The sequence below is a fragment of the Convolutriloba macropyga genome, chromosome 7 (genome assembly GCF_964194025.1).
Source record: "Convolutriloba macropyga chromosome 7, txConMacr16.3, whole genome shotgun sequence".
Lineage (NCBI taxonomy): Eukaryota > Metazoa > Xenacoelomorpha > Acoela > Convolutidae > Convolutriloba > Convolutriloba macropyga.
In genome coordinates this window covers 22,618,758-22,633,568 of record NC_134474.1, presented here as the reverse complement: position 1 = coordinate 22,633,568, position 14,811 = coordinate 22,618,758, and the positions used below count along the sequence as shown (strand labels likewise).

General features: G+C 37.2%; 1 protein-coding gene across 1 annotated transcript in view; it reads right to left on the bottom strand.

Moving 5' to 3' along the window:
• Positions 1-14,588, bottom strand: part of LOC142342708 (anaphase-promoting complex subunit 1-like) — an 82,246-nt gene extending 67,658 nt beyond the window's left edge. Inside the window, exon 1 of the mRNA XM_075394221.1 lies at positions 14,048-14,588. Within this exon, the coding sequence (XP_075250336.1) occupies positions 14,048-14,414 (367 nt within the window). The 5' untranslated portion in view covers positions 14,415-14,588. The remainder of the gene's footprint in view (positions 1-14,047) is intronic.
• Positions 14,589-14,811: the final 223 nt, after the last annotated feature.

The window sequence follows — 14,811 nt, the reverse complement described above, 5'->3', positions numbered from 1 at the left end:
TGTAGTTACCATTTGTGCTATTGTTGCTGTTGCTGTTGATGCTGCTGTTGTTGTTGTAGTTGTTGTTGTTGCTGCTGTTGTATCGGCTTCTGCTGCGTTGCCGGTTGTAACCACTGTAACCATTTTGTCTAGTTTGGTGATTGCAGTTGGGGTTACTGCTGCTCAAATTTTTGTTCCACGAAGAACTGTTGTTTGTGAAATTGAACTTGTTTCTGTTCAAGTTATCTCCATTGTGTCGATATTCAGGTGTTGATTGGTTTTGTCCTTGATTACTAGGCTGTGTTGTGTTGAAATTGTTACGGTGTATTGTTGAGTGATGAAAACCGTTACAATTGTCTACCTGGCATCTGTATTTGCTGTTGCATTGTCCTTTTGGATGTTCAGTAAGACAATTTGGGCATAAGTGCAGTTGTCGCACTGTCTGCTGTCTGTCGTACACGTTTTCACTCAAAAATTTTTGACATCTTCTTAAATTGTGGCTTTGTGAACAAAGCGGGCAATTCTTTCTGGCGTTGATCCTTTGTTCAGATTTTCCACGTTGGTGTGTTCTCTCATAGAATGAATTTCTGTTGTGAGTGCGTGGCATATCTTCGCACGCTTCGGCATACTTGTCTATCCAATCTTTGAATGAATCAAATTTGGGTTAACAAGTTCTTTGCGGATGACATTTTCGTTCCACTTTATTATCATTGCAGGAGATAGTTTTTCTTTGGCTACTCTGAGAACGGCGGATGATTGCAGGTCCGGCGTAAACTCGTGAAGAAGAAAAGTTTGTACTAATTGTCTGAGAAACGCTGCAAATGAAATGATGCTAACGCTGCAAATGAAATGATGCTGTCTGGGTTGTCTGTCGAAGGCTTGGGCCAGCGTTCCAGTTTGTCAAGATATGCTGCAATAACAGTTTGTGGTCTTCCAAATCTTCTCTTGAGTTCAATTATTGCATCGTGGTAAAATTCTCCATTATATGAGTATCCAAAAACGCTTTCCTTTGCGCGATCTGTGAGAGCGTTTTGGAGATAGGTGATTTTCTGTGCGTCCGAAAGAGACACGTTATCATGTATTGTTGATTTGAAATAACAATACCACTCGTGCCATTTGAGGGGGTCTCCGTTGTATGTCTTCAGTTGTGTCTTTGGCAAGTTGATGTTTATGTGCGGGTTTTTCTGATTTGGTGTAAATTGCAGATTGCGAAAATGTTCGTTGGTTGAATTGGTTGTGTGATTTTCATGTAGTTGTGTAGCAGATTCGAAGTGAACTGTGGGTTGTCTGACATTGGAGCTGTCTTCGCATCTCTCCATACTGTTCTCTCTGATTTCGTGTATTGCATGAGACTGGTTGCGGCAAGACCTTTCCGTGTCAGATGTGTCTGTATTTCCGTGTCAGATGTGTCAGCTGATACTGTTGGACGGCTGTAGGTTGTCTGTGTTAACATGGTATTCTCATTGCAACGAGGTTGATTCCGATTCTCGGGTGAGAAAATGTTTCTATCCCTTGTTTGTTTTTGTTTATTCGAAGCAAGAGTTCGTGAATTTGTTAGGCAACTTTCCTGTTGTGTTGATTGTTGGTGAGTTGTGCTTCCCCCAATAATTTGTAGTTTGGATGCTTGGTTCTTTGAGGAAACTTTTGCACGCGAATCGTTTCGTTGGTTTGTCTCTTCATCGCTGTCACTGTCACTGTCGTCACAGCTGTCCTCTGAGGGACAATTGCTAATACCTTTTTGTGCTATGAGCAGTTTTCAACTTCTGAGTTGTTTATCTGGAAGCTGACGGCTTTTAAATATTGCTGAGTGATTTACTATTGATGTTGTTTGGGGGTCCTGATTGTTTTTGTTGGATTTCACAAACTGAAATGGTTCGGCAAATTGATAATGCCAATTTGTTCCAATGCACTCGTTATGTTGATTGCTCTGGGTTCCCTTGGAAAGTTCAGGTTGTCGTTAGTTTCCTTCGTTTGAATCTTTAGGTTCACTATTGGAGGTCTGTTCAACAAATGTTCGAAAAGACCCCTGTTGAAAACTGTTCCGGTCCCAATCTATTCGTTGATTACTAATTCCTATGCTGTTGTTTGCTGTGTTTTCTACAGTTTCTCCAATGATACGTTTGCAGGATTTATTCGACACAACTGTATCTCTGCCGTTTTTTCGATGACTGTCAGGTGAAGAATTGTCGGTGTCATTTCGAAAATTCAGTGATTGATATCTATCAATGCTGAGTCCGATTTCATTTGAGACAACAACTGGTATTGTTTCTTTCGGTCAGTGTCGGGCATGAGTCTTGTGGCTGTGATATAGAGATTGCGTTGCGCAGACTTCTATCTGATGATGATTCTCTCGAGTTGTTAGATGAATTATGTCTGTTGCGTAAGTTGTACCTCCGTGTGATTTTGGGCTGCATTTTCTTTGTGCCTGGTGTATCTGTTTGATATAATTTCGATGAAGGCGCATACAGTGTTGTTTTTGTAATAGGATTGTCTCCTGAAGCACCGACTGTGTTCATCTTTGATTTAGACAAACCATTTATAATTTTCTTCCATTTCAGCAATGTTGTGCGTTCACCTGAGCGTTCGGCAAGTGTGATGTTCTCGTTAGTTGTAAGGGTAAACTCAGAGATATTATCCAATAGCTTGTTCAAGCATGCCTTATGTTCCAGCAGTGTGTCATACGTGAGTTGAAGAACGTCAACGTCATCGGTCTGATACTGTTCCTCAAGAAAGTTAACTGCTGAGCCCCACTCAACTTCACGTCTCATGATTTGTTGGATCAACGTCTCTTTCCTTTTATTTGTTTTTGTTGCTATTTGTTTCGGTCTAATTGCTGTTTGGAATTGTTCGGGTTATTCTTGCTTAGCGCTTAATTAGTTTGCAGTTTTGAACAGTTTGTTTCTATGCAAATTTAAACAGCACTATCAATGAGAGCCCCTGTATTGTTGCGCGCAAGAGTATTCAATGTTACTTGAGGTTGGTAAAGAAGCTGCTCTTTCTACTTCCGTTGTCTGTTTTTTGTTTAGTATTCTCCAATCTGTATGCAGCGTAATGGTTGTGAGTTCTTTTAATTGTCAGCCTATTTGCTGATAAACGATTATTTTTACTTTTTGAAAGAAAATTCCTTTGTTATGGTGATATGTTAAAAGAGCAAAATTTATCTCAGACCCGAGTATGCTTTTATATTGTTCTGATATTAGTGAAGGTATGGTCTGAGTTTCTTTTATCCTAAACTTGGTTGGGTCTGTTGGACTATGCAGATGGTCAGAGAACGTCAATTTTTTTAAGGAAAATTATTGTCAAAAGAATTATTTTTACCGACTTTTGATACGTGGGGTTACTACTTGACGTTTAAACTTCTCTGCAACGAACAACCTAAATCCGAAGCTTTGTCTACTGTTTAACGTGCCCTCTGAAGTAGAAATTGTTTGACTGTAATTGCCGTGTTCTTTCTTGCTTTACATTTTGAAGAGATTGAAAATTCCAAAACTTCGATATCTATCTACGATAAAAAACAAATTTTATTGTGTTGTTATTTTCTTTATGTGTGTATGTGATTGAACACTGTCTACTTCAAAGCAAAGAACGATGTACACGCATCTACAGCTATTAAACTGCTTTCTAAAAAAAGAAAGTGGTTTTTTTTGTAATAAGTTGTGATGCTGTTTAGGCCTATTTGCACAATAAAACTTTTTCAATGATAACAAAGACGCGTGGACAAAGTCTTTTTGTTTATAAATATTATATTAGGTATATAAATATATAGGTAAAATAGGCTTACATAGATATAGGTTACTTCGGATTGAGACCCTTTTACTTTTGTTACTTAGTTCTTTGTTAGAAAGATAGAACTATAAAAAATTAGTTGCTGGCAAACAATGCTTCACTTGTCATATTCCGAAACTATTTTCCTTCTCTTTTGGAATTTGTAATTGATTATGCTATTTCTGCATTTTTTCTGTTCTTCTTTTTTGTGAGTTTTGAATTTTTCCTCTCTTTTTTTCGTATTCGTTGAAGTTTAAAATAAAAACATTGAGTTATGTGAATACAGAAATTCGGTATTGAGAAGAATTCAAAGGTACTCCCTGTCTTTACGTCTCTGATTTGAGGAAAATTGATATCGCTTAAATGACCGAAGTCCTTACAAACGCTGTTGAGCATCTGAATTGGCACCGTCGGCATTTGAAAGTCTGTGGTAGAAGTTGCAAAGACTGGTAAGTTAATGATAGGTCTACTGCTGTCGATGGCTCCAATCCCAAGACAAATTTCTGTTGTTTCAATCGTGTGTTCTTGGTTAGTGATGCTACGGGTATTGTAACACATTTCCTGTCACGAATTCCTAAAGCATCTGCTATTGTCTTGGTAATTTGCGTATTGTCACTTTCACTGTCAAGGAGAGCGTAAGTTTCAATGGAGACCGTCTCCGAAAATACTGTTACCGGTATTGCTTGGAGCTGAACATGTGGTCGGATCCAACTGCTCGGTCGGTTATTACTGCAAGTGTAGTTCTGGTGTCGGTTATTGCTGCCTAAGAAGCTTTGCGAATTTTGGTCTGTTGAGTGCTGATATTGTTGATTAAAGTTTCCTGATGTTGGCTGCTGTTGTTGAACATTGGGCGTATTGGGCACTTGATGCGATTGCCCGTAATAGAAGTTCCGGTTATGTCTGTTGTAGCTGTTACTATTGTTGTAGTTACCATTTGTGCTATTGTTGCTGTTGCTGTTGATGCTGCTGTTGTTGTTGTAGTTGTTGTTGCTGCTGTTGTATCGGCTTCTGCTGCGTTGCCGGTTGTAACCACTGTAACCATTTTGTCTAGTTTGGTGATTGCAGTTGGGGTTACTGCTGCTCAAATTTTTGTTCCACGAAGAACTGTTGTTTGTGAAATTGAACTTGTTTCTGTTCAAGTTATCTCCATTGTGTCGATATTCAGGTGTTGATTGGTTTTGTCCTTGATTACTAGGCTGTGTTGTGTTGAAATTGTTACGGTGTATTGTTGAGTGATGAAAACCGTTACAATTGTCTACCTGGCATCTGTATTTGCTGTTGCATTGTCCTTTTGGATGTTCAGTAAGACAATTTGGGCATAAGTGCAGTTGTCGCACTGTCTGTCGTACACGTTTTCACTCAAAAATTTTTGACATCTTCTTAAATTGTGGCTTTGTAAACAAAGCGGGCAATTCTTTCTGGCGTTGATCCTTTGTTCAGATTTTCCACGTTGGTGTGTTCTCTCATAGAATGAATTTCTGTTGTGAGTGCGTGGCATATCTTCGCACGCTTCGGCATACTTGTCTATCCAATCTTTGAATGAATCAAATTTGGGTTAACAAGTTCTTTGCGGATGACATTTTCGTTCCACTTTATTATCATTGCAGGAGATAGTTTTTCTTTGGCTACTCTGAGAACGGCGGATGATTGCAGGTCCGGCGTAAACTCGTGAAGAAGAAAAGTTTGTACTAATTGTCTGAGAAACGCTGCAAATGAAATGATGCTGTCTGGGTTGTCTGTCGAAGGCTTGGGCCAGCGTTCCAGTTTGTCAAGATATGCTGCAATAACAGTTTGTGGTCTTCCAAATCTTCTCTTGAGTTCAATTATTGCATCGTGGTAAAATTCTCCATTATATGAGTATCCAAAAACGCTTTCCTTTGCGCGATCTGTGAGAGCGTTTTGGAGATAGGTGATTTTCTGTGCGTCCGAAAGAGACACGTTATCATGTATTGTTGATTTGAAATAACAATACCACTCGTGCCATTTGAGGGGGTCTCCGTTGTATGTCTTCAGTTGTGTCTTTGGCAAGTTGATGTTTATGTGCGGGTTTTTCTGATTTGGTGTAAATTGCAGATTGCGAAAATGTTCGTTGGTTGAATTGGTTGTGTGATTTTCATGTAGTTGTGTAGCAGATTCGAAGTGAACTGTGGGTTGTCTGACATTGGAGCTGTCTTCGCATCTCTCCATACTGTTCTCTCTGATTTCGTGTATTGCATGAGACTGGTTGCGGCAAGACCTTTCCGTGTCAGATGTGTCTGTATTTCCGTGTCAGATGTGTCAGCTGATACTGTTGGACGGCTGTAGGTTGTCTGTGTTAACATGGTATTCTCATTGCAACGAGGTTGATTCCGATTCTCGGGTGAGAAAATGTTTCTATCCCTTGTTTGTTTTTGTTTATTCGAAGCAAGAGTTCGTGAATTTGTTAGGCAACTTTCCTGTTGCGTTGATTGTTGGTGAGTTGTGCTTCCCCCAATAATTTGTAGTTTGGATGCTTGGTTCTTTGAGGAAACTTTTGCACGCGAATCGTTTCGTTGGTTTGTCTCTTCATCGCTGTCACTGTCGTCACAGCTGTCCTCTGAGGGACAATTGCTAATACCTTTTTAAGCTATGAGCAGTTTTGAACTTCTGAGTTGTTTATCTGGAAGCTGATGGCTTTTAAATATTGCTGAGTGATTTACTATTGATGTTGTTTGGGGGTCCTGATTGTTTTTGTTGGATTTCACAAACTGAAATGGTTCGGCAAATTGATAATGCCAATTTGTTCCAATGCACTCGTTATGTTGATTGCTCTGGGTTCCCTTGGAAAGTTCAGGTTGTCGTTAGTTTCCTTCGTTTGAATCTTTAGGTTCACTATTGGAGGTCTGTTCAACAAATGTTCGAAAAGACCCCTGTTGAAAACTGTTCCGGTCCCAATCTATTCGTTGATTACTAATTCCTATGCTGTTATTTGCTGTGTTTTCTACAGTTTCTCCAATGATACGTTTGCAGGATTTATTCGACACAACTGTATCTCTGCCGTTTTTTCGATGACTGTCAGGTGAAGAATTGTCGGTGTCATTTCGAAAATTCAGTGATTGATATCTATCAATGCTGAGTCCGATTTCATTTGAGACAACAACTGGTATTGTTTCTTTCGGTCAGTGTCGGGCATGAGTCTTGTGGCTGTGATATAGAGATTGCGTTGCGCAGACTTCTATCTGATGATGATTCTCTCGAGTTGTTAGATGAATTATGTCTGTTGCGTAAGTTGTACCTCCGTGTGATTTTGGGCTGCATTTTCTTTGTGCCTGGTGTATCTGTTTGATATAATTTCGATGAAGGCGCATACAGTGTTGTTTTTGTAATAGGATTGTCTCCTGAAGCACCGACTGTGTTCATCTTTGATTTAGACAAACCATTTATAATTTTCTTCCATTTCAGCAATGTTGTGCGTTCACCTGAGCGTTCGGCAAGTGTGATGTTCTCGTTAGTTGTAAGGGTAAACTCAGAGATATTATCCAATAGCTTGTTCAAGCATGCCTTATGTTCCAGCAGTGTGTCATACGTGAGTTGAAGAACGTCAACGTCATCGGTCTGATACTGTTCCTCAAGAAAGTTAACTGCTGAGCCCCACTCAACTTCACGTCTCATGATTTGTTGGATCAACGTCTCTTTCCTTTTATTTGTTTTTGGTGCTATTTGTTTCGGTCTAATTGCTGTTTGGAATTGTTCGGGTTATTCTTGCTTAGCGCTTAATTAGTTTGCAGTTTTGAACAGTTTGTTTCTATGCAAATTTAAATAGCACTATCAATGAGAGCCCCTGTATTGTTGCGCGCAAGAGTATTCAATGTTACTTGAGGTTGGTAAAGAAGCTGCTCTTTCTACTTCCGTTGTCTGTTTTTTGTTTAGTATTCTCCAATCTGTATGCAGCGTAATGGTTGTGAGTTCTTTTAATTGTCAGCCTATTTGCTGATAAACGATTATTTTTACTTTTTGAAAGAAAATTCCTTTGTTATGGTGATATGTTAAAAGAGCAAAATTTATCTCAGACCCGAGTATGCTTTTATATTGTTCTGATATTAGTGAAGGTATGGTCTGAGTTTCTTTTATCCTAAACTTGGTTGGGTCTGTTGGACTATGCAGATGGTCAGAGAACGTCAATTTTTTTAAGGAAAATTATTGTCAAAAGAATTATTTTTACCGACTTTTGATACGTGGGGTTACTACTTGACGTTTAAACTTCTCTGCAACGAACAACCTAAATCCGAAGCTTTGTCTACTGTTTAACGTGCCCTCTGAAGTAGAAATTGTTTGACTGTAATTGCCGTGTTCTTTCTTGCTTTACATTTTGAAGAGATTGAAAATTCCAAAACTTCGATATCTATCTACGATAAAAAACAAATTTTATTGTGTTGTTATTTTCTTTATGTGTGTATGTGATTGAACACTGTCTACTTCAAAGCAAAGAACGATGTACACGCATCTACAGCTATTAAACTGCTTTCTAAAAAAAGAAAGTGGTTTTTTTTGTAATAAGTTGTGATGCTGTTTAGGCCTATTTGCACAATAAAACTTTTTCAATGATAACAAAGACGCGTGGACAAAGTCTTTTTGTTTATAAATATTATATTAGGTATATAAATATATAGGTAAAATAGGCTTACATAGATATAGGTTACTTCGGATTGAGACCCTTTTACTTTTGTTACTTAGTTCTTTGTTAGAAAGATAGAACTATAAAAAATTAGTTGCTGGCAAACAATGCTTCACTTGTCATATTCCGAAACTATTTTCCTTCTCTTTTGGAATTTGTAATTGATTATGCTATTTCTGCATTTTTTCTGTTCTTCTTTTTTGTGAGTTTTGAATTTTTCCTCTCTTTTTTTCGTATTCGTTGAAGTTGCAGTTTTAAATTGTTCTAAAATAAAGAAAACATTGAGTTATGTGAATACAGAAATTCGGTATTGAGAAGAATTCAAAGGTACTCCCTGTCTTTACGTCAATTTTTTTTAATGTCTTTACAATTTTAATTTTATCTCAGAAGTTTTTTAGTTGCAGTTCGTTGTTTCGGGGTCACCAATGTTGACCAACTTGCATATGAGATCGATTTGTCAATAGTAAATTCACAAATTTTGGTTTCAGCGGTAAATTAGCATGGAAACATATGGGCTAAAGTTAGAGATCAAATCACGCAAAAGTCAAATTAAGAAACTTTCGAAATATTGAAGCTTGAGTTTCAACAGTACTTTAAACTTGAAGGTATTCGCTACTTTGACGGCAAACAATTCAATGTATAGTGTATTGCCGAATCATTCTTAACCCATTTAATTCAAACACTGATCGTTCAAATATCTCACGATAGCCTTCATAACAGATTCGAGCCCAGGTTTTCTAAATTCTTTATTTCTTTATCAAAAGAGACAGCTGTTTTATTTGTGGCACCTAATCTTTTTCTAAAAGGCTTCACTCTATCCAAATGTTTTTATTTGAATTAAGGCTAGAGAATAAATGGTCCTGGTTGCGATAACTAGTTGATAATGTTTCCAAACAATCATCTCCAATTTCCTAATTTCTTTATCAAAAAAGGCAGCTGTGTTATTTGTGGCACCTAATCTTTTATAAGAGGCTTCACTCTATCAAAATGTTTTTATTTGAATTAAGGCTAGAGAACAAATGGTTCTTGGTGCGATAATTCGTTGATAATGTTTCCAAACAATCATCTCCAATTTCTTATTTTCTTCATCAAAAAAGACAGCTGTGTTATTTGTGGCACCTAATCTTTTATAAGAGGCTTCACTCTATCAAGTTGTTTTATTTGACTTAAGGCTAGAGAACAAATGATTCTGAGTCCGATAACTCGTTTATAATGTTTCCAAACAATCATCTGCATTTCCCGATCCATTGGCAGTTCAACGTAAATTTCATTATCAATATCACTGACGTCCTGTAAAAAAACACTAAGGAACTTTTCATTTGACAAGTTAAAGGTCGAGCCTGATCGCCGCAACAACGTTTGTAGAAATTTAACTAAATTAATAAGCTATTTTCTTCGAATCTATACAGGTGCACATTAACCATTTGAATAATCAATGACACCTAAAAAAACACAACACATAAATTAAAATAAGTTTTGTCCTTCAAACTGTTTCGAATAATCGTCGTTAAATCCTATCTAAAAATTGCGCTTCAACGATAGCTCAATAATCAATACATAGCATATTGCTGCAAAATGGTCGATTGATCCTTTTATCGACATCAAAATTACCACGGGTAACGAAAGACAAAAAACGGTGAGCCTACTTTTTCGATCAGCCATAAAGTCATCAAATTTGGTGGGCAGTTTTTTTAAGATGACGCAATTACACTGAACACCCCTGTCAAAATGCAAAGATACTGCGCCTAATAATAAGGTTAATTTAACTAATTAATACTAAAACTGATGGGCAATTTCTCACATGGATTTTGATGACATATTATACCATAAACTTGAAGTTATTCGCTACTTTAACGGCAAACAACTCATTTAACTCAAACACTGATTGTTCAAATAGCTAAAGTATCCTTAATGACGTTCGAAACAAGGTTTTCTAATATCTTCATTTCTTTATAAAAAAGACAGCTGTGTTTTTGTGGTACCTAATCTTTTTCTAAGAGGCTTCACTCTATCAAAATGATTTATTTTACTTAAGGCTAGAGAACAAATGGTTCTGAGTGCGATAATTCGTTGATAATGTTTCCAAACAATCGTCTGCATTTCCAGTTCCATTATCAGTTCGACGTAAATTTCATCAATATCACTGATGTCCTGTAAAAAGAACCCTTTGAATACAATCATAAAAACTTATTAGTTTTCCCAACAAACAAATTTGAAGCTGTTTGAAGATTTCAATTTGACGAATATTAGCTTCATCTCTAACAGTAAATACTAGCTATTACAATAAAGAAACTAACTGTAAAAGAAAATATAAGTCTGGCGGATCAGAATGACCAAACACAAAAAAAATTATTCTTTCAAATATAAAGTTTCTTTCTTATCTGAACGGTTGAAATTCAGTGCAATGGAAAGTAATTTGAGCGTTTTAATTTTCAGTTCCTCACTTAAATCGGATTCACCTTTCAAATTTTTTGGTTAGATATTTTTAAATTGTCACAGGTGAGATACCGTTCAAATTTCCGTTCTTCCGGTTGGTAAAATTCAATTTTAAAGAAAATTTAAATGCAATGAAGACAGTTCAATGATTTCGTTTTTTACAACAATTTTGGAGACCAGATGACTGAACACAAAACAATTTTCATAACTTTGCTTTCTTGTCATATTTCAATTCTTAAGGACTAAGGTCACATATTTCATCATCTTAAACTAGCATTGGAGAAGCTTTCAATTGGTACAGGATTCAAAAAATTGTTGATTGAATTATAAATGAAACAATCACAATTGTAATACTTTATAATAGCTTTGATCAAATTTGGGTAGATTTTCTCGATGCCTGTGGAAGCTCACCCAGAAAAACTGCCTCAGTTTTTACCTTCTCTGATCAATTTATATTTAATAAATTGATAAATGAAAAAGAAGAAAGAAACTCGTGTCTATCATTATAGAAAAGTATTTACACATGATAGTTTCGGAACAAGAGGGTTCAAAAATTATATGCCAACCCAAGATATGGAATATTATCCCTGTTAAGGCAATATGTAAACCATTTTTACATGTTTGATATAAACCCGTTTACTATCTTAAATATTACTGAACTCAAACGAGACAAATGGATAGGGCACGACTCTAAGATTTGATGAGAATCTATGGGTTTGCCGCTCCTGGTTTTCTTCTAGTCTATTTTGTTCATTGTCTCGTTTGAAACAGAATTGCAACAAAAACTTAGCTTTATTGTCTAGCTTCATGTATCCGTTCATCTGTACCTTGCTTCAAAATAGAGCCAAAAGAATACAATTAACCTCTTTTCATGAACTCCTTTGTATTCAACGTCACATCAGACCTCTTCATTGCTTAAAGTGTAATCAAGTCTCAAGAAGGAACAACACAAGGTGATCCAATAGCCTTGGCAATCAACGGCGTGGCTACACTTTCTCATCGAGAGGCTTGAATATCAAAATTTGACTGATAAATGGTACGCAGATGACGGTAATGTGGCCGGTAGCCTTGAATCAATACGAATCGTGCTAGATAAACACAATTAACATGGCTGTGCAATTGGTTACAATTTGGTTTGTAATCATTTGGTTTGTAATTAAATGTCATCTCATTACAAAACCGCAGTTTATTCAGAAGGCCAAAAAAAATTCGGGATTAGATGCTGATGTTATTGAAGGTCATAATGTTCAAGTTCATTTATTGGCTCTGATAAAAACTGCCACAATTTTACGAAAGAACTGTTTTACGAAAGAACTACCTAGGACTACTTAACATGCTTAAGAAAATCTCCAAAAAATGATAACGTGTCACCTCAGATTGAGCACAAATCATTTACAAAAGGACAGCAACATAAGGTGACATTTATTGCTAGGACTACTCCAAACCCTGACAGTCTGCTGAGGGAAGTGGAAAAAATAATCGATATAAATATTTTCCCTTCAAGGTTGAACTATCCCTCTTACGCAAAAAACCGGAAGATTTTCTTTCTTCCAGTTAAAGAAGGTGGCCTAAGCATTCTTCTGCCTGAAGGCAGGGTAAACGAATATGAAAGATCTATTCGGATTTATGAGCCGTTACAGAATCAACGCTGTAGATGCAGAATTTCATCGGCAAAAAATCGCTCTTAAAATTAGAAAAGCAGGAACAGGCTCGAGCAAAAACCTTGGCATTGAAAGACCTCATCAATGAAAAAGATGCTCGTTCTTTAGAATTGGCTATGGAAAAAGGAGCATCATTCTGGCTAAACGCACTTCAATTGAGAAGATGTCATTTTGATTTAACCAAGGGAGATTTTAGGGAAGGAATTGCCCAGATATGGATGGGATCCCGTTAAATTGCAATCAACATGCGAATGTGGAGAAATTTTTAAGCGCATGCACTTCATTGTCCAAAAGGTTGCAATACTCACATCAGACACAATGACATCCTTCACTCTTCTGACAACCTGCTCAATGAGGTCTTCGATGAGCCCTGTCCTTAGATTTTACAAGGTGAAACCTTCGCAAACAGAAGTACCACCACGGGTGACGACTCTCGGCTAGATATCAAAGCTAATGGCTTCTTTCAATCACGTTTCAGCAGAACATTCTTTGATGTGAAAGTTTTTAATTAGTTGCCTAAGAAGCATACCGGATTCCTACAAATATCACGTGTCCATCAAGAAGCTGAAATACGAGCAAGGGACAATAGAAGTTGAGAAAGCCAAGAGGAATCGAGCCGTCAGCATCAAAAGCAATAAAGAAATTGGCTTCTAGGATCAGCGATGAGAAAGAAGATTCATATTCGGATGATATCACGTACATTAGGACAAAAATAAGTTTCACGCTTTTGCGTAGCTCCATACTCTTCCTCCGTGGCGCACGCCACATGCACCGGCACCCTGCAGAAGAACCGTCAACAGGAACCATCGTAGAGGAAGGGAGGCTTGTCCTAAATGCTTCTATAATTTTTTTTCTAATAGTGGTTCAAAATCACAACACATTATATTTTGATTGGTATTTATCACATCTATTTTGATTATAATTCTGATGATTGTCATTTTCTCTACCTTTCGCTTCTGATGCTTTAATTTTGGACAGGAGTTGACTTGCTGCCCCCGAATTAACCTCCTACCCTTTAAGGGGAGGGTATTTCTTTTAATTGACCTTTTTTTACGTAACAAAAAGCTGCTCTGTGCTTGGAGTGCTGAGACGTCTTTTAGGAACCAACTGTTCATTTCTACCAGCTCGTCTCTTCCCAATTGCAATTTTCCTTATTGAAACTAAATTGAATATTGTACTGTCCCATTACAATCGAGTTAAGACACGCTCCTTTTTATTTCAACTTTATCCAACAGTATCTTCCATCACGGAAGTCAGTTTTTGCTGTTGAACCTCATTCCATTATCGCAGCGCCGACCCTCAATTTTTATTGATGTTTTGCTCAGATTCTAATGTAGCGGTTATCACTTTGAATTCAACAGCATGACTGGAAGATTGTTGATAGAGAAAACATACAGTAGCGACCCCAGGATTGACGTTTGTGATACTTCACTAGCTATACAGCAGGATTTTGATCTCGTTTCAGTAATTTTTTTTACATTGCTTAATTAATCAAGTTAATTAATTTATTAGTCAAAAATTGACTTCTCAAATACTTCGGCAAAGCAGCATAGCAGGCTCATTGGTAACTTACCATCAAACGAAATAGCGGTCAATAGTGAATTCTTGATGATAATGAAGGCGTCTAAAGACTTCTCGTCCTCTGCAGAAGACAACTCAAACTGGCACCACAGTCCAAAATCCACACCATCTTCTATGGTCAGGGTTTTATAATCTGATGGGTTAGCTAGACTACTACACGAATTGGTTCTACCCCAAATTAAGAGTTCATTTTGGCTATATATGTATTCAACACATGATCTAGCATTTCGAAACAATAACAAGTGCGGACGTTTCGAAGAGTTCAACACTGCGGTCGGATGAGCACTTCCTATGGAAGGCACAGATAATGGTACGCATTGATAACTCTCGCAGTCAATCATTTTGAGATGAACCTCCATTAATCATTTCTCATTTCACCCCTAAAAAGAAGAATTCAGCATTTATAAATTAGCCACATTTAAAAATCTTTAAACAATCTTTAAACATAAAACAACTTTTCCTAGCAACTTCTTTTGCTACACATGTATCTACTGGACGTTAGATGATTTTCTAGGTCAAATTTAAACGTTTCGTTTTCCCAGGATATGTCCAGTGCGGCTTTGAAAGAATGTACATTTTCACATTCAATCAATTCTTCAGTAAGTTCGTTCGACGTTTTGACTCTTCTTTCCGCAAAGAAGTTGTTCCTGTTTTCAGTTGTTCTTTCGTGTACAAATTTTTTTCGAATGTCCCCTAGTTCGAGTGCTCGTGTCGCTCTGAAGAAGTGCTCCTAAGATTTTGTGGTCGTATCCTCCT